At 47.7% G+C, this 27,370-nt stretch overlaps 1 protein-coding gene across 8 annotated transcripts in view; it reads right to left on the bottom strand.

Annotated features, from left to right (window-relative positions):
* FRMD4A (FERM domain containing 4A) overlaps positions 1 to 27,370 on the bottom strand; it is a 522,413-nt gene that overhangs the window by 227,038 nt on the left and 268,005 nt on the right. The window contains exon 1 of one of the 8 annotated variants that reach the window (XM_036227001.1): positions 24,537 to 26,325. The exons of 5 other annotated variants lie outside the window; for them this stretch is intronic. In XM_036227001.1, coding sequence (XP_036082894.1) covers positions 24,537 to 24,695 — 159 coding nt within the window. In that variant the 5' untranslated portion in view covers positions 24,696 to 26,325. Of the gene's footprint in view, positions 1 to 24,536; positions 26,326 to 27,370 lie in introns of those variants that run through there. 2 more of the 8 variants (XM_036226992.1, XM_036226989.1) reach the window with 2 other exon arrangements.

Genomic DNA, 27,370 nt, shown 5'->3' with positions numbered 1-27,370 from the left:
CAAAGGGAGCAGACAGACTCTCAGGTGGGAGGCTCCTGACAGGTCACGCAGGGAAGCCTTTGTGCTGTGAGGGGCTCAGGCTGGTGGAGCTGCGGTGAGGGTGTGTGCTAGGTGGCCTCGCCTCGGAACTCACCCCTGAATGGAGTGAGCCCTCTCCTACTGTTATCGGTAGGGTCAATTTTATCCTGACCCAGAACCGCCCTCTTTCTGGGAGGTGCCCACATGAGGGGAGCCAAGTGACAGAGAAAGGGGGTAACTAGAAAAGGTTAGAGTCTTCCAGAGCTGAAACCCTAGCTTGATTCTCAGGGGGGCCCTGTAGACACCAGACCCTGCTTCAGGCCCATTAATAACCTCGAGACTGAGGGGTCACGGGAAGGGGCAGGTTAGGGGCCCAGCACGCCCAGGAAGCACCTTTAGCTCCTTGTTCAGGTGACCTCTAAAAGCTGCTGCCAGTGGAGGCCACAGAGGCAAAGGCGGGGGCCCAGGATCCCCAGGCCGGCCCCGGGACCTCCGTTCTGGGTGGCATTCCATTCTTATTCGGTCTCTCTGTGATGGAGAAGCCACAGCCTTCCTAATGATGCTTACCCGCTCTGAAACCTGCTTGGCGACAGGGTAAATGACTCAGAAAGTTTCTGAGTCAGCCACAAATGAAACCGGGGAAGGCTCATTAAAGGCACTAACGAGCTCTCGCTCTCCTCCCTGGTTTCTCGGGTGCGGCCGCTGCAATGCCGGGCCCCTGGGCTCTTCTTCACAGGACAGACTGAGGCTGGGCCCTCTGAACCAAATCCGAACCAAGTCTGAGAGGCCGGTGCATCCTGAAGGCGCATGAAAGAGATCGTGGGGCTGCAGGTACCATGCTCCACCAGGGAAGGAGTGAGGACGGCCGGGGCCCCGCCTGATTTCTGTTACTGGGACCCACGGTGCTGCCGACTAAAACGCTCGCATCTCCCTAAATTCATTTGTTGAAACCCAGTTTCCAATGTGATGGTGTTTGGGGGTTTTGGGAGCAGCCCTCAGGGATGCGGTTAGCGCCCTTATAAAGACCCCACAGGGCTGCCTTGCCCCTCCCACCATGAGAGAAGACAACTAACTATCTATGAACCAGAAGCAAGTCCTCCCCACACACTGACTCTGCCGGCACCTAGATCATGGATTTCTCAATCTTTAGAGACAATTTTTTTGTGTGTGGTTAAGTCACCCAGTCTGTGGTATTTTGCTACAGAGCCTGAATGGACTAAAGACATACAGCTTGAACCTTTATTGACCGAGATGCCTAGAAAAGGTGTGAATAATTGTTTCACACCAATTTCAAAAGATCTCTGAATTTCGTGCAAAAAACAAAGAAGCTTCTTTCTTGATGGCAAAAAAAGGGCTAAAAAAAAAAAAAAAAAAGCTGTGTCTTCTGCTTTTATTTTCCTTGAAAGAAACAAGATGTGTTGCGGTTTACGTCACAAAAACGTCTGATTATATACAAAGGGGGACAGGATTTCATGAATTATAAAATGCCATGAAGTCATTCTACAATTGTGGGTTATACATTTCATATTGCAAGTTTCTGACATTTGTGAAGAACTGTGCTTTTTTTTCACACGGCAAAATTTCCAAAATGAGAACAAAAAAGTCAATCACAGCTCTTGATCAAAATAAACAATATGATGACAATAGATCTAAATCAAAAAGTAATGTATAATTCTCTCTCTCTCTCTCTTTTTTTTTTTTTTGGATAATACCAAAGCCAAATATCTATTATGTCTTTACAAATACCTGATATGGAAGTAGGTGGGCATTTATGGGTTAAATAGTTGTTGGAAGTCTGACTCAGAGTGGACTGGAGCAGGGGTCCTGCTAAGGTAGGCAGAAAGACACACTCTCTGTGACAGTGAACGAGGTAAGATCATAAATAACGTGGCCGTCAGTAAAAACACTCAGATGTTTCTTCTACTCAGAGACAGAATTAATGAGCTAGAGTAACCAGAAGAGGCCATCTGTCCAGCACCTCCCTTCGGGCAGGTAATGTCAAAAACATCGGGCGGTCTGCTTATTTCTTGGGGACCTTTTATGAGGTGGGGACCACACATCCATCAGCAGGGTGTGACAGAACATGACATTCTTTGGTCTACTTAATGTTCAAGGTGTTTTCCCTGGCATTAGACAGAAAACTCTCCTGTTTATATGTTGATAGTGAACTTTTGGAGACCAATCCTGCCTCGGTTGCTGACTGATTGTTCTGGAAACTTCTTATGTAAGACGGGAAGGCTTAATATATACCCCTGATGATGCGCCTTCTCCGCCTGTGCACACGGCAGCAAATAAACGGCGGCCCTGGTCCCTCCAGTAAGGAACACTGAGTCCCGTGGAGACCCGGCCTGATGAGGACGGTCCAGTGGCATGGCCCTCGTCGTGGCTGGGGCCAGGGTTATCAGGTGGGGCTATGTTTATGTGAGGTCACATGAGCAGGGATTAGCACTAACTTTACTGAAGCATCTCTGCTGTCACCAATAGCCCTCTATCCCTCTCCCCCAGCGACGGAGCGGTAGGAGGAATGGAGACAGATACCCGAGCCGGAGGGAGGCTGGGCAGGTAGGTGCCCAGCTGCCCAGGCTGTTGCCAAACCTAGGCCCACCAGGCAAGACACTGAGTAAGTACATGAGAGGATAAAAGAAAGGCATTTCCTGGGTGGGTCTGGTGAAAACTGCCAGTCCGCGTTTTAAATATTTTCTCGCCAGTAAAATTTTAATCGGTTACCTTGGGATGAGTTCTGTGGGTCCAGCTGCGTAGTGTGGTCATACACATTTTTTGAAAAATGCAATGGTGAATTTTTAATAGGTTCCTTTCTTCTCTTTCCTTTCTACAACAGGCCTGGGAAAGGAGTTTAAAACCAGAATGCTATCAAATTCTTTATGAAACATTTGGGGTTAATTACCCCTGCTGGAAGTCTCAGGATTTTTTTTTTTCCCCTTGCCTCTCTATCTTTTTTTTTTTTTTTTCATTTTAATGGAACACAGTTCAAGTCTCATAAATGCTTAAATATGTAGTCGTAAAGTTTGAGATGTCTCATGGGCACCGCTGTCTGCAAATCTGCCAGGCGGGGCTCTGTGGAGGTTCAAATTCAACCGGTTTCCGCCTCTCCAACGGCATGTTATATAAACTGGGCTGGGAGACTTTACATGCTCCATGTGACAAGTCATTTAATAAAGCGTGCTTGATTACATATCCAGGGTCACCTTTGGAAATCTTGCCACCTCTACATTTAAACAGTGTGGGAGAACTATGCATTTGGCTGGAGTTACTCTCTCCTTATCCGGTTATCACCAGGAACTAAATCCTTCATTTCCTTGCTCATTAATTACTCCAGGCTTCAAGGAAGAAGCCAGACCAGGCCGGAGTCAGATGCCCCAGTTTCACCTTCATCTGGCTGAAACCAAAGCCATAAATCGGAGCCCAAGCATTATTTACACATCCCAAGGGGTCGCCTTCCCCTCTCTCAGAGAGCTACACCAAGTGGGTCAGGGAGGTAAAACATAAGATTGCCCCAGTGCGGAATAGTTTTGGGCCCCACAACTGTGAGTTGGGATCCAGAAAGACAAAGGAAGGGGTCCAATCTACTTCGAGCTCTGGCTGCTTACGACCCTGCCCTGACCCAGTGCGCCTGGCCATCAGGAGAACAGAGGAGGCTGGGATAGCCGGTGAAGTCAGAGGCGCACGCGAACGCTCCCTGAACCTCGGAGCTAGAAGAACGAATGCAGCTGGGCTTTCTAGGTAGGCGCTTTCTTGAACTCAGAGGGCACATCTGATGGGCTGGATAAATGCCCGAGCCTGGAAACAGGAGGCTGAGATGCGCTGGTTACCCAGAACCCCTTGCTCTGCCTCCTCAGTCTTGTCAGAAATCAGCTAATGCCAAAGGCTTCTCGGGACAGAAGAGCATTTTCTTATCATAACAAACATTTCAGGTGCTCCTGTGTAATAGCCACTTGTTTATTTACCTAATACAATTTTCCCAAGTTACGGAATTGTGTTGTTTACTTGCTGAACGCCTTCGACTTCCCTTGGGCCACTCCACAATGCTCTGTTTTCATTGGCCACTGACTCATTTTTCAGTGGTCCTTTACCACGGGAATAGAACCCAATCTTCCTTTTATTCGCCTTTTCTTTTCCACCCTCTGACTTCCACTTCTTTTCTCTTGCTCCCCTCCTCTCGGCTAAGCAACGAAGTGATCTATCCGTTAAAAATCAGCATGGACAGGTGATAACAGTTATATGAAAAGGATGGGCAAGCAAAGCCAGGGGAACAATACAAAGATCGGCAGTTGCTGAGGGAGGGGGTTAAATACATGGAACACAGAGGATGTACAGGGCACTGAAATGACTCTGTATGATATTACCACGATGGATCTATGTCATTCTACATCTGTCTACGTACAACCCCAAGAGTGAACCCTAAGGCCATTGCGCATGGATTTTGGGTCATGCTGTGTCAATGTGGGTTGACCCTTGGTTAATAAATGTACCACTCTGGTGAACGTTGACAATGGGGTGGAGGGCAGATAGGAAATCTCTGTGCCTTCCTCTCAATTTTGTGGTAAACCTAAAAGTGCTTTTTAAAAAAACCGAATCTGTTTAAAAATTGCACGTAAAAGATTTGACAAAGTAGAATACACGCCAGATGAGTGATGTGTTCAGTCAATCCGTCTGTCTACCTAGATGCTTTGGATCTGTTTGAAATTTTCACAAATGCCTGATTAGTTATTCTCCATGTCATCAAGAGTCAATAAGGGTAACTCTCCTTCGGCTCTTTCCAAATATTCAGACCTGTACACGTCTACTCATGAAAAGAATGCTTATCCGTCTGTTCTAGAATTTTCTTGTTACCATGAAACCAAATACGGTTGTCATCACATGGCCTTGTATAATAAGCGAATGTTATATTGTTCATACGGTTAAAGTGTCCTTCTTCAGATCTCTTTTATATACTTGGGAGTTCAGCGTACGGTTCTCCATCACAAAAAAGCGTTTGGCTATTCAAATGCTTGGCCCTGAAATAGGCAATCGGGAACCACGAAAGGTATTGCTGTCTTAGCAGACGAATGCCTTGTCCCGTGATGAGTGACATGAGCTGGCGGTGCAGAGCGGGGCAGGATGGGGGAAGGCGTCGGAGGCCGCGCAAAGGTACAGGATGGGCGAGAAGGGTCTGAATGAGACAGCAGGTGGCAGAGATGAGGAGAAGGACCAGGAGAACCGAGGAGCCCGTGGAAAGGGAAGATTTTTGAAAGCGAAAACAATGACATTTTACCTTGCGACGTTTACACTAGGTACGCCCCCTAAAGCACGGCTCTTTGCCGGGACTTAGGATCTAGATACTCTCGCTCATTTTTAGTGCTAACTAAACCTTCCGTTGAATGTGCACAGGTCAAAGCATGAAATCGAAGGGCCTTTCACCACTATGTAACCACTTGTAAGGCCTTTCCCTCTCAAGGTCGATGAGCTCGGTGAAGGCAGCAGGTCTGACTGAGGCAGGGGAATTTGAGGCAGGAGAGGAGCCAGCGTCGTGTTCTAGACGAGAGGCTCTCTGATTGCATTTTCTAAAACTTAATCATTGAGGGACGGCTTTGTTTACTTCCACGGCAATTTAAGTCACATGGGAAGGAGTACAGGACTTCAAGTGGGTTTTTCTTCGTGCACTCATCTGCCCGGTTTGGGAAATGTACACAGGGCCTAGGAGCTCACGTCCAGGGCCGGACTTAACCGGCAGGCGTTCTGGGACCATGTGGTCCTAGCGGCTCCACATAACGGAGACCAGAACTGATGTTGCTGAGGTTTCTTGAAAGCTTCACACATACTTACATTTTGCAAGCGCTTGTATGACTGACAAAGCAATTTCGCAAACGTGTGATCTTTGCATCAACTCTACGGGGCAGGTTTTTAAAGTCCCTGTTTTGTAGATAAGGACACTGAGGCCCAGAGTGGGTGACAGTTAATAAATGTCATCAAGCTGATACCTGAACCTAGGGGTGATACTGTGATTTATAATAAGAAATATATATATATATATATATTTGGACTTAATCTCTGTTCCTGGCACAGAATTCCTAAAATCCTCTGAATTTCCTAAGTGAAAAGAGAGATAAAGGTGTTGATATAGAGGGAGTGACTTTTGGGAAGCCCCTCAAATGATGGGGGCCAGTTTCCAAGGGAAATAACTGTGTGATGAGAGAGTTGGAAGTTCCAGTCCCAGCCCTTGATTTCAAGCGAGGGGAGAGGGGCTGGAGGTTGACTCAATCGCCAACAGCCAATGATTCAATCAATCATGCGTATGTGACGAAGCCTCCATAGAAACCCAGAGGCACGGGGCTCAGAGTGCTTAGGGGTTGTCGGACATGTGGGGGTTCGGGGAGAGAGCTGTGCTAGTAGGGCGTGTGGAAGCTCCGCTCCTTGTCCCCATGTACCTCTTTCTTCTGACTAATCCTGAGTTATGTCCTGTTACAGCAAGCTGGTGATCTGCTAAGTGGCACGTTTCCCTGAGTTCTGGGAGCTGTCCTGGCACATTGATGGAACCCGGGGAGCAGTCTGTGGGACCCTATGACCTCTAGTGGGTCCGAAACACAGGTGACAACCTGGACTTGCGAGTGGCGTCTGGAAAAGGGGGTTGGGACACTGGGGCGGTCTTGTGGGACAGATCCCTCAATCTGTGGGACGTGACACCATCTCCAGGGAGACAGTATCAGAATTGAGTTAAACTGTAGGACGGCCAGCTTGATGTGCAGAAAACTTACTCGTCTGGCATCAGAAGTGAAGTGGTGTTGTAGAGTGTTGAGAGTAGAGGAAAAAAACATGAAAGTCTTTTCCTTTCGCATTGGTTTTTTTTTTTTTTTTCTGACTCTAATCTATACCCTAAACTCTAGAGATTTCTCAGCGTCTTCTTTCAGAAGCGATGGATGTGGAGAGCAGACATTCACATCTGTGTACTTTTCTGTTTGGAATGCATGAAATAAGAGGCTAGTCATTCTTCATGTCATCAAGAGTCAACACTTCTTATGACGGATCACAGCATCTCAGAAAACGTTTCTTTAATTAGCAGCATTACTGACTTTGCAACATGTAGACAGCTTCCCCAGGAGAGCCTTCTGGGTTAATTCAGTGTGACCTTATCCTGAGCTAGGAATTCTCCTCCACCCACAGCTGGTCCTGTGGAGATGGAAAACATGCACACGCCCTGAAATCTTGTCCCAGATGAGTGGCGCCACGCCAGGCGGAGGCAAAAAAGAAAGGGACACTCACTTTGCTTGTTCTGGCTAAACTTTACTGATGTTTCAGTGTGGTGTTATTTCTGGCTTTGTCCTGATTGGAGACTTGGTGGCTGGTTTTAACGTGAGGTAAGTCCAAGTCTTACCAGATTTCATTTCTGTCTTATCTCCTTCTCTGAAAATCAGCTAATTTAATGCTGCATTGGTCTAGTGCTGGAGGGGATAGGAAAACAAGTAAGATCTGATTTTTCCACTCCAGATGCCTACAGTAGGAGAGACATTGTGTCAATAATGCAATTACAAGGCAGAATGATAATAACAGAGTTGCCAAGTGATGTAGGAATTAAATATTTCATGGAGAAGTCTATTTTCCCAACCACCCTTTCTTCCATCTCCTCTTTGATCAGCATGTTCTAGCCATGTTCTTCCTCTTCCTAGAACAAGCCACATTTGTTTCTGCCTCAGGACCTTTGCACTCGCTTTGCCCTCTGCCCTCTGTTTTATTCTAAAACTTTACTTGGCTTGTTCTTTTTCATCGTTTGGCTCTCAGCTTAGATGTCGTTATGTCAAAATGCCTGTCCCGATGACCTTGTCTTATTTGTCGAGTTGTCATCTCTCTTTGCCCAGTAGGAGGTAAGCTCCATGTGTGTGTGTGTGTGTCTGTGTGTGTGTGTGTCTGTGTATTTGTGAGTCAGGGGTAAGCTATGCTGTGAACATGTGGTATGTGAAAAATACTGTGATTCAAAGGGAGCGTATAGAGGGACGAGAACAAGACTGATAAGCGATCTTCGGGTTTATCCATTTAGGGGAAGGGGGAGGTGGGATGGGGAGGGAGACCCAGCCGAGGGAGCTGAGTGCCTCCAGACAGAAAGGCGATCGAAGCTACAGAAACATCGAGGGGGATGGGAAATCAGCACTGGACGTGACCGTGAACGGTCACTGGTGATTTCTGCGGGAAACGGGACAGCAGGGGCAGAGGCCAAGACTGCAATGAGAATGAGGGGATTCTGGAAGCGCACGCTCCAGCCGATGGTCGCTACGGAAGGAGTTCGTGTGCCTTCCTGGGACTACAGCTCCTTGAGAGAACTTGCTTTGTAGGGAAGGCCTACGGGTGAGTGCAAACTGAGGGGAAGCAGTGAAGACGAAAGAGGCGGAGGAGAGTTCCTAGAGGAAGATGCCGGAGGAGGTGCGGGAAGAGAAGAGACTTGGCCAGCTGCCTTTGGGGGCGGAGCAGGTCACTCTAATCAACAGTGACCATCCTAGTCAAGCACGATCAGTTATTATGCTCCAGAATTTCACAGAGAAGAGAAAGGTGAGAACATCTGTTTCCTTTGCTTTTCCAGGTTTTGGAGTTCTTAAGACGTTCTTGAAGATTCTTATCTTAAATTGGAAGCGGCTTGCTTTAGAGCTAATTAAATCTGGTTTACTTTAACATCTCCTAGACGAAGCAAGTGTGATTTTTTTTTTCCCCACGACACATGTTTCCCCCCCTTTTTATGCGTTTAGTTTTTCTGATTCTTCAGGTAATATATGCTCATCGTAAAAAAAAAAAAAAAATCGCGACATTCCAAAGGAAGTTAAAAATGTGTCTGTAATTATACCACCCGGAAATAACTGCTCTATCTGCAGCATCGTGGCCAAGAGCATGGATTCTAGAAATATCCGCCATGGTTCGAATTTGGCTACGTCACTCGAGAGACCCTTGTAAGTCACGTAAACGTTAAAGCTTTGGCGTCTTCATACGCAGGATGGAGAAAGCGGTAATGGCCACTGCCTGGCAGGGCCATCGCGAGGGTTAGTAGGTAACGTCTCCCGGACACACGGCCCGGTACCTGGCCTACAGGAAGTACTCATACTCCACGTTGGCGACGATGGCGTTTTCTACCTGGCTCTTCCGTCTGCATGCTCTTTCTCTTGTGAAGCAGGGACGGCTTCGGGTGGGCAGTTGTGTACCCACCTACCATTCGCTTGTGAACATTTACTACCCCGTTTTTATGCCATTTCCCTTTTGATTCTAAAGGGAGCTCTGGCAGGATTCCCCTCGGAAACGAAAGAACCGCGCACTGTCATTGCCATTGCGGCTTCGGCTATTTCCATCCTTCACAAGATTTAAGAACTTGGCTTCTCGTGACCGCACACGAGGTCTGCGACTCAGCGCGTCGCTGTGAGGCAGCGGCTGGTCCTCATTCCTTTGCAGGAACAAAAGGCAAGCGGGAACGAGTGACCCACACTACGCGAGGATGTCGGTCGGGGTAGGGACAGGCCGAAGCGCGTGCAGGGTCCGGTTCTCTGCCCGGTCTCTGCCGCGTTCCTCTAGGTTGGGCTGTGTTTGTACAGACACACACAAAAGGAGAGGCCTCTTCCTAAGCAGTTTCCCAGGATGCTCAGTGGCTCTGGTCGTTCAAGGAACGGAAAAGAAATGAAAAAGGGGTCCAAATCAATTTTTTGGACCGAATGAAAAAGAAACATGGCCCCGGCACTGCCAGACCCCTCCCAGACGCGGGTTTTCAGGGTCCCCTGGCAGTGTTTCCCCACCCCTCCCGGGGCAGCCTGTGCGGCTGCTGGAGTCACCGGCAATGTTCAGTCACAGACCAGCTGCCTGGGTCCGAGACCTTGCACCAAACCCTCCCTGAGGACCCGTGTGAAACGCAGCGTCTCCACGCGAACCCGGCTCTGCGGCCACCCTTTTCATCTGTGACACTTTCCACGGCACACAGGCTAGAAAGAATCGGCAAGCAGTCTTTCAAAAGCAATTCGAAATTTCTTCTAAGAAAGGATGTTGACTTCAATCCTTTAAGCCGCCGACTCACGTTCCTTCCTTGGAGAGCCCCCATTTGTCGAATGTCACAGGCGCTTAACAGAGCCCACATCATATTCGATTGGGGGAGGCGGTCATCCGACTCGATTTTAGCGATGCTGCTCTTAAATGCCACTTAACATGGGTGATCCATCGTGCTCTTAGCCCAAGGTGCTGAGGCGTCAGTGAGGCTGGTGGTACAGCAGGTGTGGAGAGGGTCTCCCTGGCTCCAGGTGCCCCCGTCCTGCAGAGTAGGGCTACGAGCCTGCGGGCTTTCGCATGGGGCCGGGAGCGAACCTTTGAAGTCTAGGGTTGACGTCCCCTCCTTAATTAAAAGCACATTGTAATACCTGAGGTGGCGCCTGACGGCAGGCTGATTTGTCAAGGAGCAGCCAGCGCCCTACCCGGGTCCACTTTGTTCTGGAATTTCCAGTATGAAAGGCCCGACAGGGAAACTGTGTTCCATATGTGCACATATTGAGCACGGTCCTGGGGGAGGAGGGGTCGATGCGTGGCAGTCAGCGCTGGGAAGGGGGAGAGGACATCGTTCTCACACGTAAAGTAGAATATGAAGAATATTTCTGTATTTTCCAGGCCCTTCCACTCTTGGTTTAAAATTGGTAACGCATGTGAAAAATATCAAGATGGTTTTTATCTCAAGCGCCTTCAGATTCATCTCTAAAGCTGCTGCGAAGGGCCTTCCATCGCAAAACTAGGTTTCCAGTCGATAGATAAAGAATTAACAATGAAACTGCTACCGTTCATTGAGGACCTTGGATACACTATGCCATGCGCTGAGTGCGTTCAGTAGGATAGCATATCCTCAAAGTAAATTTTATGAAAAATTGATTTGGACCCCATTTTACAAAATTACAAATAAGTAGCTTGCCAAGTTCATGTGACAGGTAGATGATGGACCTGTGTTTGGTGGAGACAGGTAATTGGACTTGTATCTCTCTGCTACCTAAATCTCTACTCGTCTCACACATGCCATGATGCAATCTAAAACGACCAGCTGCACCCCCATGTTCACTGCGGCATTAGTCGCAATAGCGGAGACAGGGAAACAACCTAAGCGCCTCCCAGTACATGAGTGGGTAAAGAAGAAGGGAGCACATACACGGCAGAATACTACTCAGCCATAAAAAAGAAGAAAATCCTGCCATTCGTGACAACACGGATGGACCTTGCGGGCATTATGCTAAGTGAGATAAGTCAGACGGAGGAAGACAAATGCTATATGATATGATCCCACCTATAAGTGGACTCTAAAAAAATAATACAAATAAAAAATAAACCGAACTCATAGAAACAGAGATCAGATATGTGGTTACCAGAGGTGGGGGTAGGGAGAGGGGGCCCTGGACGAAGCGGGTCCAAAAGTACAAAGTTCCAGTTATGAAGACAATAACAAGCACCAAGGACGGAATGTGTAACACGGTGGTGACAATTAACACTGCCGTGTGGGATACAGGAAAGCTTTTAAGAGAGTAAATTCCAAGGGTTCTTATCACAAGGAAAAAAAAAACACTTTTTTTTTCTTTCTTTTCTCTTTCTTTCTTTCCTTCCTTCCTTCTTTCCTTCCTTCCTTCCTTCCTTCCTTCCTTCCTTCCTTCCTTCCTTCCTTCCTTCCTTCCTTCCTTCCTCCCTCCCTCCCTCCCTCCCTTCCTTTTTGTATCTATCTGAGATGATGGATGTTAACTAACTTACCATGGCAATCACGTCACGGTATTTGTAAGTCAAATCATTATGCTGTACATCTTAAACTTAGTGATAGGTGTCAATTATATTTTAAAAAATAAAAAACAATAAAATTACCAGCTGAGGAAAAGGAAAGTAATTGCGGATGTATATGGCTGTGTACTTTTCCGCATGGCACAGAAAACTGTAACTTGATTTTGCAGTGGGTTTTGAGATCAGAATGAACTGACTGGAATTTCTGAGCAGCTCCAACAATTTGGAGAATAGCTCACGGCTGGACTGCGAGAAAACAAAACAAATGGGCTACTCCCAAGTCCGGCCCTTGGCAAGTGCCTGGGAGGGGCAGAGAGCAGGAGATCCTCAGCGTGAAGTTCCCCGTGAGTCCCACATTCAGTTCTGAGCCTCTCTGTGGCTCCCGCCCTGGGCGCTTCCTCGAGCCTGAGAACAGAGTGTCCATTTGTCCAGAACATTCTAGTTAAGTAACTGGCTCAGAAAGTCGTGGAAAGAGTTGCCAGCTCTCAACCAGAGGGGAATTCAAACCACTTACTAACAATGCGATCAGCCCGCTCTCTAGTGGAGGGCTGGCTTTCTGTTCAGACGTGTGTGGGAACGAGACTCTGCCTTGAAGCTGAAAGATAAAACAAACAGGCAGGCCCCTTAGAGAGGCTGTACTGCTTATGAACTGTTTATGCTTATGAAGCTTCACTGATTTTTGGTTTATACTTTATCATAAGCGGAGTCCAAACAAAAAGGAGGTAGTGTGAATCCTCCTTTGCCGGGGGAAAGCATGGTGTCTCGTACCGAGAATCTAGTGGGAACTGGGAATCCATGGTGCTATTTCTGGCTGCGAGATTAATTCCTTGGGCTGAACAAATCGCTAGCTTTTTTCTGCCTTCAGTTCCCCATTCCATTCATCTCTATTTTTGTTCTTGTGGCTCTTTGGCCCCCAACTTCCACTCTCCCCCTCTGTACTGTCAGCCACTTAGGAAGGTGGGGGTCATATAGGGTAACTAGAAACACTGCATATTTTTTCTCCCACACCTTTCCTTTGCTTGCAATGGTTTTCCTATTTGGAAACTCTCCCCTTCTCCTACAGCCTAGGAAAATCCTGTCTGTTCTTCGTCTTCCTCCGATTCCTGCTGCTGGGACTTCTCAGTTGGCCATGCAGCCTAGTTACCTTCTACTAACTTCCTGATTTACCAGTTACCTTGAAAGCTATAGCAAGTACCTCACCTGTAGGATTCCATAAGTACCATACTTCCCCGCCCCAATCAAGAAATATTTGTTGATTGATTAAAACAATAATGACACAAGACAGGGTCACTTGAATTTACACTTAACATGGCTGTAGAGATGAGAGGTGGGCAAGTAGAAGGAAGAATGAGATGATATAAAGATTCCATGACGATAGCTTTGCAGTCGGCAGATTCTCATGCTGGACCCCGGTGTGGGCCATATTGCCTAGTGCTTCAAACCCGGAACTCTGAAGTCCGACTGGGTTTGAATCTTCGACAAGCAATGCCGAGCTCCCTGTGACTCAGTTTCCTCGTGCATAAAATTAGACAATAATGGTACTGCCCTCATTTGGTTCCCTTGGGGATTAAACATATATATGTGAAGTACACGTGTATTAAGCATTAAATAAATGTCAACTATTATTATCAAGAAACTCTAACTTAGGCCAAAGTAATAGAATCCAGGCCTAAAGGCAGAAATTTGGGAATTTCACCAAATTTCGGGAGGTAAGAAAGAACTCTGTTATTATCCTTCAATCCCAAACACAACAAAGAAACTGCAGAGAGAGAGAGTTTTAGAAGAAGAGAGAGAAAGGCAATCTGATGACTGTCTTTTAAAACAGGGCCAGAAACGCGTCATGACTGGGGGGAGAAAGAGAGACCGCGGGCAGACGGCGGTCTGAGCCAAGGGTGGGTACCAGGAGGGACCTCCCGCAGGGAAGTGGCTTGCACTGCACTGTGGGATCGGACGTTTTCCGTCATTACTCAGCGGGCGATGGGGAGCAGGCTCAGACCTGGCCTCTGTTTCTCCCGAGCTGTGTGACCGCGGGCTGGGTGACCTAACCTCCATGTTCTTGTCTGTACAAGGGGCAATCACACTTGCCACCTCATAGGGTCACTGGGAGAATCAATGCACATGTAAAGCACTTGAAACAGAACTAAATACACATCTTTAATTTATTTTACTTTTGACCGTTATAACCAGTCTAGACAAGTAACTTCCTTGGGTGGATGAGAGGTAGACGTGACTGAAAGGATTACTCTAGACTGAGTTAACAAGATTCCCCAGCACTCCAAGTATTTTACTTTATAAAGCGGCTTAAATGCGGGAATTTTATTAGACAGCGTTGGCTGGAATTCTCAGAATCCCTTCTTCTCGGCAACCCCCCTCCCTCAATGGTTATCCGATAATGTCTATCCGTGTTCAATACCTATGACTTATGTTGTTCAGAGTTGATGTCATCAGGTGACATGCTCTGAATATCCTGTGGACACCTTCCAGAGGAAGTCCAGGTTGTGCCACAACAGCGGAGCCAATTTTGTCCAAGGGCGCACCTATGGCTTCAAGGGCACAGGAGGCAAACTGAATATAACAGAAGTTGTTAAAAGAACGCCACACCAACCTCATCCACGTCCTCCACAGCTATCACTGAGCACACGGTGAGACCTCATCTACGTCCTCCACACCTACCCCCGAGCGCACAGTGAGACCTCAACCACGTCCTCCACACCAACCCCTGAGCACACAGTGAGACCTCATCCACATCCTCCACACCTACCCCCGAGCGCACAGTGAGACCTCAACCACGTCCTCCACACCAACCCCTGAGCACACAGTGAGACCTCATCTACGTCCTCCACACCTACCCCCGAGCGCACAGTGAGACCTCAACCACGTCCTCCACACCAACCCCTGAGCACACAGTGAGACCTCATCCACATCTTCCACACCTACCCCCATGCGCACAGTGAGACCTCATCCACGTCCTCCACACCTACCCCCGAGCACACATTATGACCTCATCCACGGTCCTCCATAACTACCCCCAAGCGCACAGTGAGACCTCATCCATGTCCTCCACACCTACCCCCGAGCACACAGTGAGACCTCATCCATGTCCTCCACACCAACCCCCAAGCACACAGTGAGACCTCATCCACATCTTCCACACCTACCCCCAAGCGCACAGTGAGACCTCATCCATGTCCTCCACACCTACCCCCGAGCACACAGTGAGACCTCATCCATGTCCTCCACACCAACCCCCAAGCACACAGTGAGACCTCATCCACATCTTCCACACCTACCCCCATGCGCACAGTGAGACCTCATCCATGTCCTCCACACCTACCCCCGAGCGCACAGTGAGAGCTCATCCACGTCCTCCACACCCACCCCTGAGCACACAGTGAGAGCTGGCACTTCAGCCCTTCTGCTGCCCGGCCTGGTTTGAGCCCTCCAACGAGGTGTCAGCTGCAACTTGCCCCCAGGGCTGACCACCAACAAGCACTTCCTATTGCTCAGGAACTGCTGGGGGTGCCCTGAGCTCTTGACTTGGCCAAAAGAGAAAACAAACTGCAGGTTATCCGGCCCAGACCAGCAGATGCCGTGGAAAAGCCCAGAAGAGGGAAGGCACAAACAAAGCGCTCGCTTGGGGAAGCACAGAGCTGCGCGCTGTGGGGGAGGCAGTCCCCGCACTCACACCGGGTTCTCAGGGGGCGGTGCACCAAACAGAGGGCCTTTTAGATTTCTAGGAACCACTCTTCAGCCGTGAGTCCCCAGAGGCCTCTGCTACCTGTGACACCAAAACTGCCTATGCAGACTCTTGGGTCACAGCTTGTTTATTTCCTGACAAAACTGTCAAAGCCTTTCTTAAAGTAATAATTTTAGGAGTAATAATCCTAAGCAAATTTTGATAGTGGTTTTGTTTTTCGGTTTTTTTGTTTTTGCTTCTTTGAGAATTTAAAGAGTATTGTTTTGTATCCCACTCGTTTGCTTTTATTTTGCAGCAAATGAATATATCGGCAATGGTGGCTTAACATTTATTGAGCATGTACTATTTATCGGGCTTGATTTACATTTTACATATAACGCCTCATTCGATCCTAAGATAACACCATGCAGAAAAGAGAGTTATATCCATTTTACAGATGAGAGGATTTGGTCTGGGAATTGGGACTTATACCTAATTCACTGACTCCAGGGCACAGGCCCTTAACCCGGGCTAAGCTACCCTCTGTGACAAGCAGGCCAGGTGCCCGCCCATCTGCTCTTCCCAGCATCCCTGGCGGTTGGGGCGGCCATGTGATCGCGTTCTGATCAATGGGAAGTGAGATTAAGACACTGAGACCTTAGAGAAGGGTGGAGTCACAAGATGACCCTGAGCGATCCTATGAAAAGCTGTCTCCCAACCAGCGTTGCTGGACTTATTACAAGTGAGAAATAAATTGCTATCATGTTAAGTCACTGAGATTTCCAAGGTTTCACTGCAGAAGCCTAAGTTACCTTAATTGATGTACGCTCTGATAAAAATAAACCATCTGTCCACAGTTAAAAAGTGATTGCTAGTGGACCCTTATGCCAGAATTGCCACCTAGTTCTAAACTGCATGCTTTCTCTCAGTCTGCAGGATTTGTATAATGAGGATATTCTCCTTTAACTTTGAAAGATGATACAGACCCTAGACTCTGTTTCCAACTTCCAAAGGGAGTCAGTATGACATGAAAATAATCAGACTGCACGACCATCATTTATTGGGAACCCATCTGGTGTGGTAATGAGCTCATGCCCTTGGGAATGAAGAAAATGTCCAGCTGAGGCCAGGTGGCGAGGTTTCCAAAACAGGCCAGCTGGTTTGCACAAGGTCCGATGGGGGGTTGGGACAATGCTCAGTGAAGAGCGGCCAGTGGTCAGGCAGCATCATCGCCATTGTTGCGATATAAAACACATCACACGCATTGAATACGGACACGTGATCGTTAGGCCTCGCGGGCTCGGTGTTCCTGCCTTCCCATCTGCCGCAGCCACTTCGGGTCGGTCTGTGGAGCTATTTCTGCCCATCGCCCTTCACCCCCTTTGCCCAGTTAACTCCCACTGTCTTTAAGATCTCTGCTCATGTATTGCCTCCTCAGGAAGCCTTCCCCGACAGGTAAACAGGTAGATCTCACTGTTCTACTCTTGTAGGCCACCAGGTACCTCGTCCTCAAAGTATTGACCTCCAGTTTTAATTTTACATGAGTTTGTGTAATTATCATATTAGTGCTATTGAGTAAATGAAGGCTTGTCACATCTCCACCATTAGCATATAAGGATATGGAATGAGGGTGTGGAATCTTGTTTGCTTTTGTTCACCATCCCGTGTCCAGAAACTACTAGCACAGTATTTGGTGCACGGCAGGTGTTCATTCATTATTTGTTAGATGAATGAACAAACAAACACATGAATGAATAAATGAATGGATCTTCATTTTAGCGGGGAGGCTGAGGAAGAACTATGCCATACTCTAATTTGTTGTAAATGCGACAAATATAATTTAGAACACTTGACTTCAGCATCTGCCGCTATCTTCTTCCAAATGAGTCTGTTGAAAGAGACTGCTCCCAATCTACTGGCACTTGCCTTAATGATCACTGTCCTAGAATGAATGTCCAGAGCCTAGCTGCTGACATCTCTCAGTCTTCTCTGAGCCCAACCGATGTGGTCTTCTTATTTATAACACTTCCCAGTGGTACTGAGAATCGAAAATAAGAAAATGCGTTTGAAAGTACTCTGTAAACTCTAAAAAGATATGCCTATGTATTTTTCTTAATGTTAGAATGCATAAAAAATTGTCTCTAAATCGATGGGATTTTTGAAAAGGCACCAGCTTGTGAAAAATAGAACATTTCGAGGCTGTTAGACAAACACTCTCCATTTAGTTAAACATCATTTTTTAAGGCAATGGCAAAGAAATCAGATTCCCCATATTCTCCACCAGCCCCATCCCAAGAGGCCCCCAAAACAAACATAGAGTTTCAGAAAAAAACTGACTACATCACCGACAATGGGATTACTACCTCCAGATGCCGCCTAAATAGAAACTTAGCAGCCCTCACCAGTCACAGGCAGTTCACTGTTGGTCAGAAGCTAAAATGAGGAGTTGCCGTCCACAAAGCTTTGAACGTGGACTAGCATATGTCGGGAGGAACTGACCCAACGTGAGATGGTTGCTGTAACTGAGAGCAGATTTGAAACATCTCAAAGTGTTATTTTCTCACTGGAACCAGTGAGAAATGCTTTCAAGGAGGACACAGACATACCACATGTCAGACTCAAAAATATTTTGTGAACGACGTGGAAACCGAGCTCTTCCGTTATTTGCAAATACTGTCCACATCAAAGAAGAGCAATTAGAAAATTCGAGAATGAGTTTTGCTTCCCATCCTATTGCAAAGACGTGATTCCGTGTCGACATAAGAAAACACTTACGGGAGGCAGGATGTGTGATGTTGGAGCCCACTAGGGGGAATGTACACACATCATCCTTCACGGGCCGGCATCGACAGCCCCCGCGACCGGCAGAAGAGGTTAAAACACACAAAGGCACGGACTCGGCGAAAGTTACAAACAAACCTAATACATTCACTAATTGCTCTTCTGATTGCAAGCCTTTCCTCCTCAACTCTGCTAGCCATAACACATGTTGTGGATCACTGGAGAAAATGCTAAGCCCCACGCCATATGCGGGCATTAAATAATACGAAGGGCGCAGCCCTCTGAAAACATACATCGCCATGACGAAATGATGAAAGGGAACAGCAAAAGCAGCAAATTGAGAATCAAAGCCCAACTTTCCACATGTGGGAACATTTGTTTGAATCACGGCGTAATCCATCGGTTCCAGACCGGTTGTACTCGCCGTTTAAGAAGACACAAAGGAATCATTGAAAATGCGACCTCATTGTAGAGGAAGTGGTCATCATCAAGGGAATTGACCACCAGAGATCATCACGACTAATTATGCCGACAGTTGATAAAGCTGCATGTTCAAAAACAGTTCTTGTTTCTAGAAACTCTCAGCGCAGAAGCATAATTTCCACTAAGAAGAAAACACACAAGCCATTCTCTGTAATGACAGACCCCCCTCCCAGGATAGGACAATCTCACATGTTAGCTCAATTGCTGTCGTGTTTGTAGGAAATGTGCTATGTACAGGTCATTGCAGGCTTGGCTGTGGGGCCGCAGAAAGCTATGGTTAGAGCGTTAGGTTAGAACTGGTATCTACAAAGCTAAACGAGGACTCCCCCCGATTTCTGATACTTGGATGGCCGCTCTAGCTACCGCTCCATATTCCCTTATAGAAGCTGCGGTGATGGGTGAGCCACCGATGATTCTAACACCAGATAGTAAACCGCACTTCTTGGAAGGAGGTGGGGACATGCCCGGGACGTTGTCCCTCTTTTAGCTCCTCCCATACAGCTTATATCCTAGAATCAGGAAGATCAGGTATGCTTCCTCTTTTGTGCTTTGTCCGGCAAACATTAGAAAAAAACCCCCCAAAAACCAAAAAAAACAGAAACCAAGTAGACAACTCGCACAAAGGGTGCAGTTTAAACAAACAGACCAAAAAAATAAAATAAAATGAAATAAAAATAATAACTAATGACATCCAACCTAAAAAAAGGAATAATCTAAAGCAGGCTTACATATGCCATACATATGTTCTACATCTTTGGGGCCAGAAGCAATTTGTGGCATGGCAGTAATTCAGGTTGTTGGTCTTATTTATTTTATTTTTCCTACAGTTCATGCTGAACAACCAGGGATGTTGGGTGGGGGTGGGAGGGTGGGTAGGGTGGGAGGGTACAGAGTTGGATTCATTGGGAAGCCAGTGACGCTTACACGTCAGTTACGACTAATCTCTCTTTCTACCATAACTTCCCCTCTATTATACTTTCTCTATTGATCAGGTAGCATTGGAACAGCCATGGGCATTTTTTTGGAATTTGCATAAGGGGGAGCTGGGTCTGGATGCATGTCGTTTGGGTTTCGCAGGATGTATTTACGAGGTTTGCAGTCACTTCTATTTACGAAGAGACAGAAATGAGCTATCCCAGTGGACGCATGGCTTCCAGCCACCGTCCTCACCCGAAAGCTGTCCATGAAGGCACAGGGCCAGGTCCTAACCGGGTATCACTACATCTCACAGCACCTGGCTATGTAGCCTCCGTGAAGGAGAAATAAGGTTTAAAATGCTAGGATCCAGAAGCTGCTGGTCAGAGGAGAAATCATCTAATGATCAGGTGGTAAAATTCTAAATAGAGGGTTCAGTTCTCACAATCCCCAGTCAAAAGTGGAAGCTTGTCCCCCGTCAGAAGTCTATATAGCATACAGCATACACCATTACAAAGGCACCACGTAATTTTTTTCTTTATCAAAGGAAATAAAAGGCAAATGACTTTTTCCAGATTTCTAGTGCTTAGAGGGCACGTGCCTATACTTTTACTATAAACGGCAAATTTGTTCGATAATAGATCATATGTAAAAGAAACTTGAGAGAAGGCTTTCCAAAATTTGACGACAATTTAAAAAATCTGCACAATAGTCCCAATGACAAATTGCGAATCGGAAAGAAACGTTTTCTAAACCAACACCACTGAAAGGACAAACTTTGATCAGCCGGGCTAGAGGAAAGGCCGACTTATCTTCCCTCTCCATAGAAAATATTACAAAGTATTCTGGAGAGATCGAAGAGTGGGAAGCCCAAATAGATAAGGAAAAGAAAGTGTGAAGAGACGTGTTCGACAGCTAATTAATTAAACTTGTGTCATTTTTCTGGAGTTTGCGATGCTTACGACATTTGTCAGCTTGACTATATCTGTAACGTGCTGTGATTTTCCTCGCACACCTACATTTGTATAATTAAAAAAAATTCTCCTTTGAAAGCTTCTGCACCCCCAACATGGAAGCCCCCACAGAGAAGAGTCTGGAGCCTCTGCAATGCAATGCTACCTCACACACAGCGGAGCCAGGATGTGGGGAGCGTGGCTGGGGTCTGAAAATGCGGACAGTTTCCCTCCGAAGCTGCAGCGGAGTCCTGCTCCAGAGAAGGTCACTGCCGCCCTGAGTCACCCGTCACACCCTCTTCACGGCTTTGGTGAACATGGGTGATCGTGTTCCTTCTTGCAATAATCATAAAGGCAGCTAACGCTTATGGAGTGCTTCGCGTGGGCCGAGAAACGGGCTTAATTTGAACTGATTTAATCCTCATGATGGTCTTATCACGTCTTTACCTCTGACTCTTATTTTTTCAGGGGCTGTATCAGACTTTTTGTCCTCTCTGAGTGGTTTCTGCTCTTATCGGGAATCATGTGCTGAGAATGCAAATTGCTAGACCAAACCCTCAGACGCTCTTAATCATTAAGTCTACGGTGGGGCTCATGGAATTAACATGCGCATTTTTAAAGTGGCCCACAGCGACTCCGATGCTGCCCGGTGGGTTTTTGTGAGCATCTGCTTACCACCTAACAGTAGAAGGAGCCTCCCTCCACTCAGGTGCTCTCCAGCTGGACGGCACTTGAGAGTCACCTGAGAAGCTTTCAACACACACCAATACATGGGCCCCCAGATCAATCAAGTCAGGATCTCTGGGAGTCGGGCCCGGGCCTGGGCCTGGGCCTGGGCCTGGGCCTGGGCCTGGGCCTGGGCCTGGGCAGTATTAAAAGCTGCACAGTTGATTTAAAGCCCAGCTAGGGTTCGACAGCCATCAGCTTAGCCAATGAAAACCATGAAAACACTGCTACAAAATAAAAAAATATAGCTCGGTCTCTGCTCCCAGTTCCTGGCCCAGAGCTTCCGCAACCCTCGGAATCTCCTAAGTGATAAGAGCACTGGGAGCATCTTTTGTTCTAATATTTGGCCTTTGACCCAGGTTCCCGTCACAGAGCTCCTAAATTCCTTGGAATTTGCGGGGTGATAGGAGTGTCTTTTGTTTTAGTGACACGATCTGGGTGGGCCCCTGGTGGGCCTGGTCGCCAGAAAAGCCAAGCCCTGATTAGGAGCCTGGAACTTTCAGCCCCATCACCCCCCTCCAGAAGAGGAGAAGGACTGGCAATGGAGCTAATGATCAATGACGCTCCCATGGAGAAGCCTCCGTAAACATCTCAGAAGTACGGGGCGCGGGTTGCTTTCCCCCGGGTTGGCGAACACAACTACGTGTCATGAGAACGACACTCCCCCACGCCATGGGGACGGACACTCAGGCACTCAGGACTCTTGCAGACCTCACCCTCTGTACCTCTTCATCTGGCTGTTCCTCCGTATCCTGTATCATGTCCTGTATCATACAATGAAACTGGTATATGTAAGCCAGTGTTCCCTGCGTTATGCGAGCTGCTACAGCCAATGATTACACCCAAGGAGGGGGTCCTAAGAATGTCCAATGTGTAGCCAAGTCGGACAGAAGTCGTGCGTAACCTGGGGACCTCCTACTGGAGACTGGCGTCTGAAGTGCGGGCAGTCTCTTGGGCTGTGCGTGAAGTCTAGGCAGTGAGCATCACAACCGCTCGGTGTGGAAAACCCCCACGCTGGGTGCCCGAAGTGTTGTGAGTGTGAGAGCAGTGTGAGAACAAAGAGAAACACAGACAGTTTCCCCTACTCAGCTGTCACAACTGCCTGAACGAAATACACCAAGATGGCCGTTTGTCCCCTGCTCACTCACTAATAAATGAAGGTGCTCTCGGGGAACTTTTCCCAAGCTAAAAATGTTGAAGAACGGCACCTCCCATCTGCATGGACGTTGGTATCTGCAGCACCCGTTCACAAGGGTGCCTCGTTTAAGTCGTACGCCGCTGCGAAGCTCTATCCCCCCGCTCTCTAAGAGAGATGGCGAAGGCGGGTGGTACTCTGCAGGCGTCTGACGAACTGAACAGAGGCAAAGTGGCAACAAAGTTTGCTTCCAAGCCCGGTGGCCAACAACTAACTCAGTGTTCTCCTCAGGACTACCACATTAAGGGAAGTCCTGAAAAGGGCCCCCACGGTGGGGAATCCCACCCCGCGTACTCGGGTTAGAATCTTGGTTTTTATATAGCTTTCTGAGTCAAAAGAGAAGGCAAACGGGGCGTAAAAAGAAAGTGGGAGGCCAGGTAAGAAGCCATTCGCCATCGTTCACAACCATGGCAACAGCTAAGGAGACAGAATCATCTTGACGAAGAAACTACCCCCCAAACACTGAGCTGTTTGAGATTTGACTCTCAACCAGGGTTTCAGAAAAATCTTCAGATGGACAAGCCAACCATGTGACTGACTGAATGCCCCATCTGGGAGATTTTTTTTCCCCCCTAGAATTCTTTCAGATTCACAACTTGTCATTGGAAATATCATAAAATTTTTTTTTGGATTGTTGTCAAATTTAGGAAGACTTCACTCGAGTTCCTTTTATAGAAGGCCGATTACAGACATATTTACTTTTACTTGTAAAACCATGGATGTGTGCCCTTCAAACACAAGAATTCGGGGGGGGCGGGGAATCTTATTTTCAGAAACCATGTGGATGGTCTTCGCTCCGTTTGCCAGTGGGCAGATGAGGGAGCAGGGGTAGGTGGGCTGCGCCCCTCAGTGAGGTCAACCCGGGGCTCTGGGACCCATCTTCGAAGGAGCTGTCCCTTGGATGCAAGTCCAGACATTCCGTGAGGAGGGGTGGGTGTGTGGGGTGGGGAAGGGTAACCACGGGGTCCTGCATTGTTTAGGCATTACAGCTCATTAAGGGATTATACCCTGGTAAATTACGCCTGAAAATACAAAGCCCAGCTGTGGCTGCTTGGTTCCCAGCAGTGCGGAGAGCCAGCCGCAGAGGAGAGGTCCGTCCGAACCACTCGAGCTGACTTAGGGAAATAAGCTAGGTCGCAGAACACTGTCGACTGAGGAAGAGCTAGTGACAACTGCTTCAAGACGTGCTGTGTCCTTGCTCCTTTGACTTCACTGCCAACCTAGCCTGTCTGGTTCCTTCCTCGCAGGCTGGGCCAGGGCTGTCAGGGCGGAAGTCCCCGTAGCCAAACGTCACCAGTGTGGACAGATGGATGGGGAAAGCAGACACTCTTGCTTCTCCCTTTCAAGTGCCCCGTGCCCCCAGCCCACGCACTCAGAAGGGCCACCTTCCTGCAGAAGAATTTCTCTTTTTCTCACATTGGCGAAGAGGAGGCTTGTGGAAACGTCTGGGTTCAGAGGCGGCTATGTGAGCCACCAAAGGGACAGACAGGGAAGGGAGGACGAAGACTCGCTATCGTTGCTTCTTACTCTTCCCTCTGAGTAGCCTGTCCCCACAGACACAAGGCCCCTGACCGGCTTGTCACCACCCCAACACACAGACACAGAGACACACACACACACACCCCTGAGAAAACAGCATCTCTCGTGAGAGGAGCATGAACGCATCACGGAAAGAACACCCTTGTCTTTGTGGCCAGAAAAACTTGGGTCGAAGTCACAGGGCTCCGTCACTTATCAGCGGGGTGACTCTGGACACCTTAAGCCCTTCTCTGACTTTCAGTACCCTTTCATCTCCGAAACGATGACCTAAGCAACCATTTTATCGGGTCGTCTGGAAAACGGAACTCGATACCGCTCGCGAAGCCCCTCTCCCAGCGCCTGGCGCCTCGAAGGGCACGCTCGGGGAACGCCGCCCCCGTTTACGAGAACACGCTGCGCAGTCCTAGACACGCGGCAGTAGGTTCCGCCCCTTCGCCACCGTTCCCCACCGACTGCTCGTGCTGCAGAGAAACGTGAGAGGAGCTGCAGGTCCCACCTGGTAGATAGCCCTGGAGAAGCACCATGGTTTCAGCATCAGCTGCAGGACCCGAAGATTTCCCCCTCGGCACGTCCTCAGCGCCCGGCAAGTCAGGTCCCACACCAGCCGGTCCCAGCTACAGAGCAAGTCCTCGGTGCCAAGCGCCCCGGCGGCCATGCCAGCTCCAGGCCCCGCCTTTACCCTCCGGTCCCAGGCCTCACGAACGGAGCTGGGTTCTCTCAGTAATGCAAAGTTCAGATGTCACTAGATTTAATCAGGCCAGGGAAACATGCAGTCAAAATAACTCCGTCTGCTCTTGTTCCCCTCTCCGCTCCCCTACCTTCCCTCACTACTGGCCCCGCTAATCTTCAGGGACTGTTTTCCCACAAGGATTAGCAAATGGTTCCTAAATCAAAATGTTTTCTCCCTGACTCTGGAAACCGTCCAGGGACAAGGTGAAAACAGCCCTCACCCTCCAGATAATCGCACATCCCTCCCTCTCGGTGGACGGCTGGGACACCAAGCTGGCTCTCTGGGCAGAATTGAGGGAAGAGCATGAGCCCAGAGTCATCACTGAACTCTCGTGGATCCGGGAGTCCGTCCAGGGTGAGAAGCAGAGGAGAGGGCTGTGGCCACACTGCCAACATTCCCCAGGCATTCCGTCTCTTCTCTTAACTCTTTCAGACTTGAACAACCAGAGCGAGTGTCTGCACGGTGAAGCAAAAAGCCCCGTCTCATACCAGCCCTGGAGAAATCGCTATTTCTGTGACCAGTTTGTAAAATCCCAGGCATTTTCTTTGGGGATTTCCCAAGTCGAGGTCAGGAGTATAAGGACTGTAAGAAAACTTATCTGATCGATTTAATATCAACATCCTCGATCTGGGAGGAAAGCACATAAAAAAGGAAAAGGCCACACATCCCAGGCTTCCCCATGGTGGGCCGTTTTCTCCCAAAGCTCTCGTCACTTTATTACACGTCGGTAAGTCCTGTGTGGACCCCGATCCAAGGAAAGGCAAGCAGCTAAATATGGGATGGCTATGTGAGACATCAACTCCGTTGTTTTGAGTTCGTTTTCATCTGTGTTTCATAAAGGCATCTGCATCCTAATTTAATAGATTCCAGAGCGGGAGGGAGAGGTGACAGGTAGGAGAGGCTTGGTCACCACACCCCCCGCCAGTTACGAGAAGGGGTGTGTTTAGTCTTAGTAACATTTTGGTTGCACGTCCCTGAAAAAAACCACGGAAGTTACCGAGGCATAGCTGCCTTCTGCACATTCTTCTGGTTCGTTCGTTCGTTCGTCCGTCCGTTCGTTCGTTCGTTCATTCATTCATTCATTCATTCATTCATTCATTCATTCATGTCTCTTCAACTTGAACCTTTAGTATTATCAGGAAAGAAGTAGAGCATATAACTCACTAACCAATGGAAATGTCTTGAAGTCAGACAGACCTGAATTTGAATTTGGCACTCCCATTTGCTGTATAGCCTTAGACAGATTAACTTCTCTGACTTACTTCCTCATCTGTAAGACAGGAATCCTAGGCCCTCACAGGGTTGTCGTGAGGATTAAATGAGGTAATATACTTAAACGGCATTATACTACACATGGAATGTGACTGATTTTTAATACTTTATTATTATTTTTTTGGAGCACTTACCATAATTAGGGACGTCACCTACCACTGATAACATGAAAATCTTGAGATCATTTTGAAATTTGTGTTTCTCAGTATCATCTCTTAATCCCTTTTCTCTTTGCCCTATGGATTGACACATTAATTAATGTAATGACTATAGGTAGACCATTTTCATTTATACTCCTTTAATGAACTTTGTTATTTTTCCATGAGTAACGGCTCTGGGGTAAAACACTACGTACCCTCTCATTTCCATATATTATATTATTCATTTATTTCCACAAACCCTATAATAAAAGGTGGGGGGCTACTAAGGAATCCTGCCTTTCTGCCAACACCCCAGCAGCAGAGATATTTTTATTTAAGAAAGAGAAAAGAAAGAGGGAGAGAGAGAATGACATAAAGAAGAAAAAAGCTAAATTAAAAGATAAGTGGTATGTGAAAAATGATCGTCCCATTACCATTAGCTAACCACCTCGGTATTTTCAAGAAAAAATGAAGGCCAGCAATCACATTGTTAGCTTTGCCCATGTCCCTGAGCTCACGCTCTCCATCCTCTGAGGATTCTGGCTGTGAACCAGGCTCTCATCCAAAGCGTACAATTACGGAATAGATAGGGACAGTTTCAAAGGCACTGTTTACTTTCTGATTAAATAATGTGACTTAAAAAAAATTTTTTTTTTTTTTAGAGTTAAATATATCTTTAACTTACAGTCTAAGAATCTTTTAAGTCTAAAGTTGCCATAATAAGCTTTTAAAAAACAAACCACGCAAACACATATAACATCAACATATTAATTCCTGAGAACAGTGAAACCTACTGAAACTGCCCTGAAGTCTTTCCTCGCGCAGGAACAGGGGCGTCCTCCACAGACACCTGCTCTGGAAGCCTGCACTCTGAGCCTGGTAGTATCAGCAGGGGTCTTACGTCTTCCGGCCCTTGGAAGCACAGGTGACAGGGACAGGCTGTGCCCAGCGCTAGCAGAGGATCCTGCCCAGTTTCACCGGCCCAGGCTGTTCAGTTGTATCTCTGATCCTGCCCTAGACTCCAGGTCGCTAATCTAGACTTTCACAGGGCAGCTGCCTAGAGGGCCTCGGAGAGGCCATGGGTGCAGATAGCACATGACCAACAACCGTGACGCCTGTGCTGTTAAGAGGGATCGATAAAGCTCGGAGCCATTAGGTACAGGTGTGTGTGTGAGAGTATGCATGTGT

This window comes from Rousettus aegyptiacus, unplaced genomic scaffold (genome assembly GCF_014176215.1).
Source record: "Rousettus aegyptiacus isolate mRouAeg1 unplaced genomic scaffold, mRouAeg1.p scaffold_m13_p_10, whole genome shotgun sequence".
Taxonomy (NCBI): domain Eukaryota; kingdom Metazoa; phylum Chordata; class Mammalia; order Chiroptera; family Pteropodidae; genus Rousettus; species Rousettus aegyptiacus.
The sequence above is the reverse complement of the archived record's forward strand: the minus strand, read 5'-3'. Positions and strand labels throughout refer to the sequence as shown.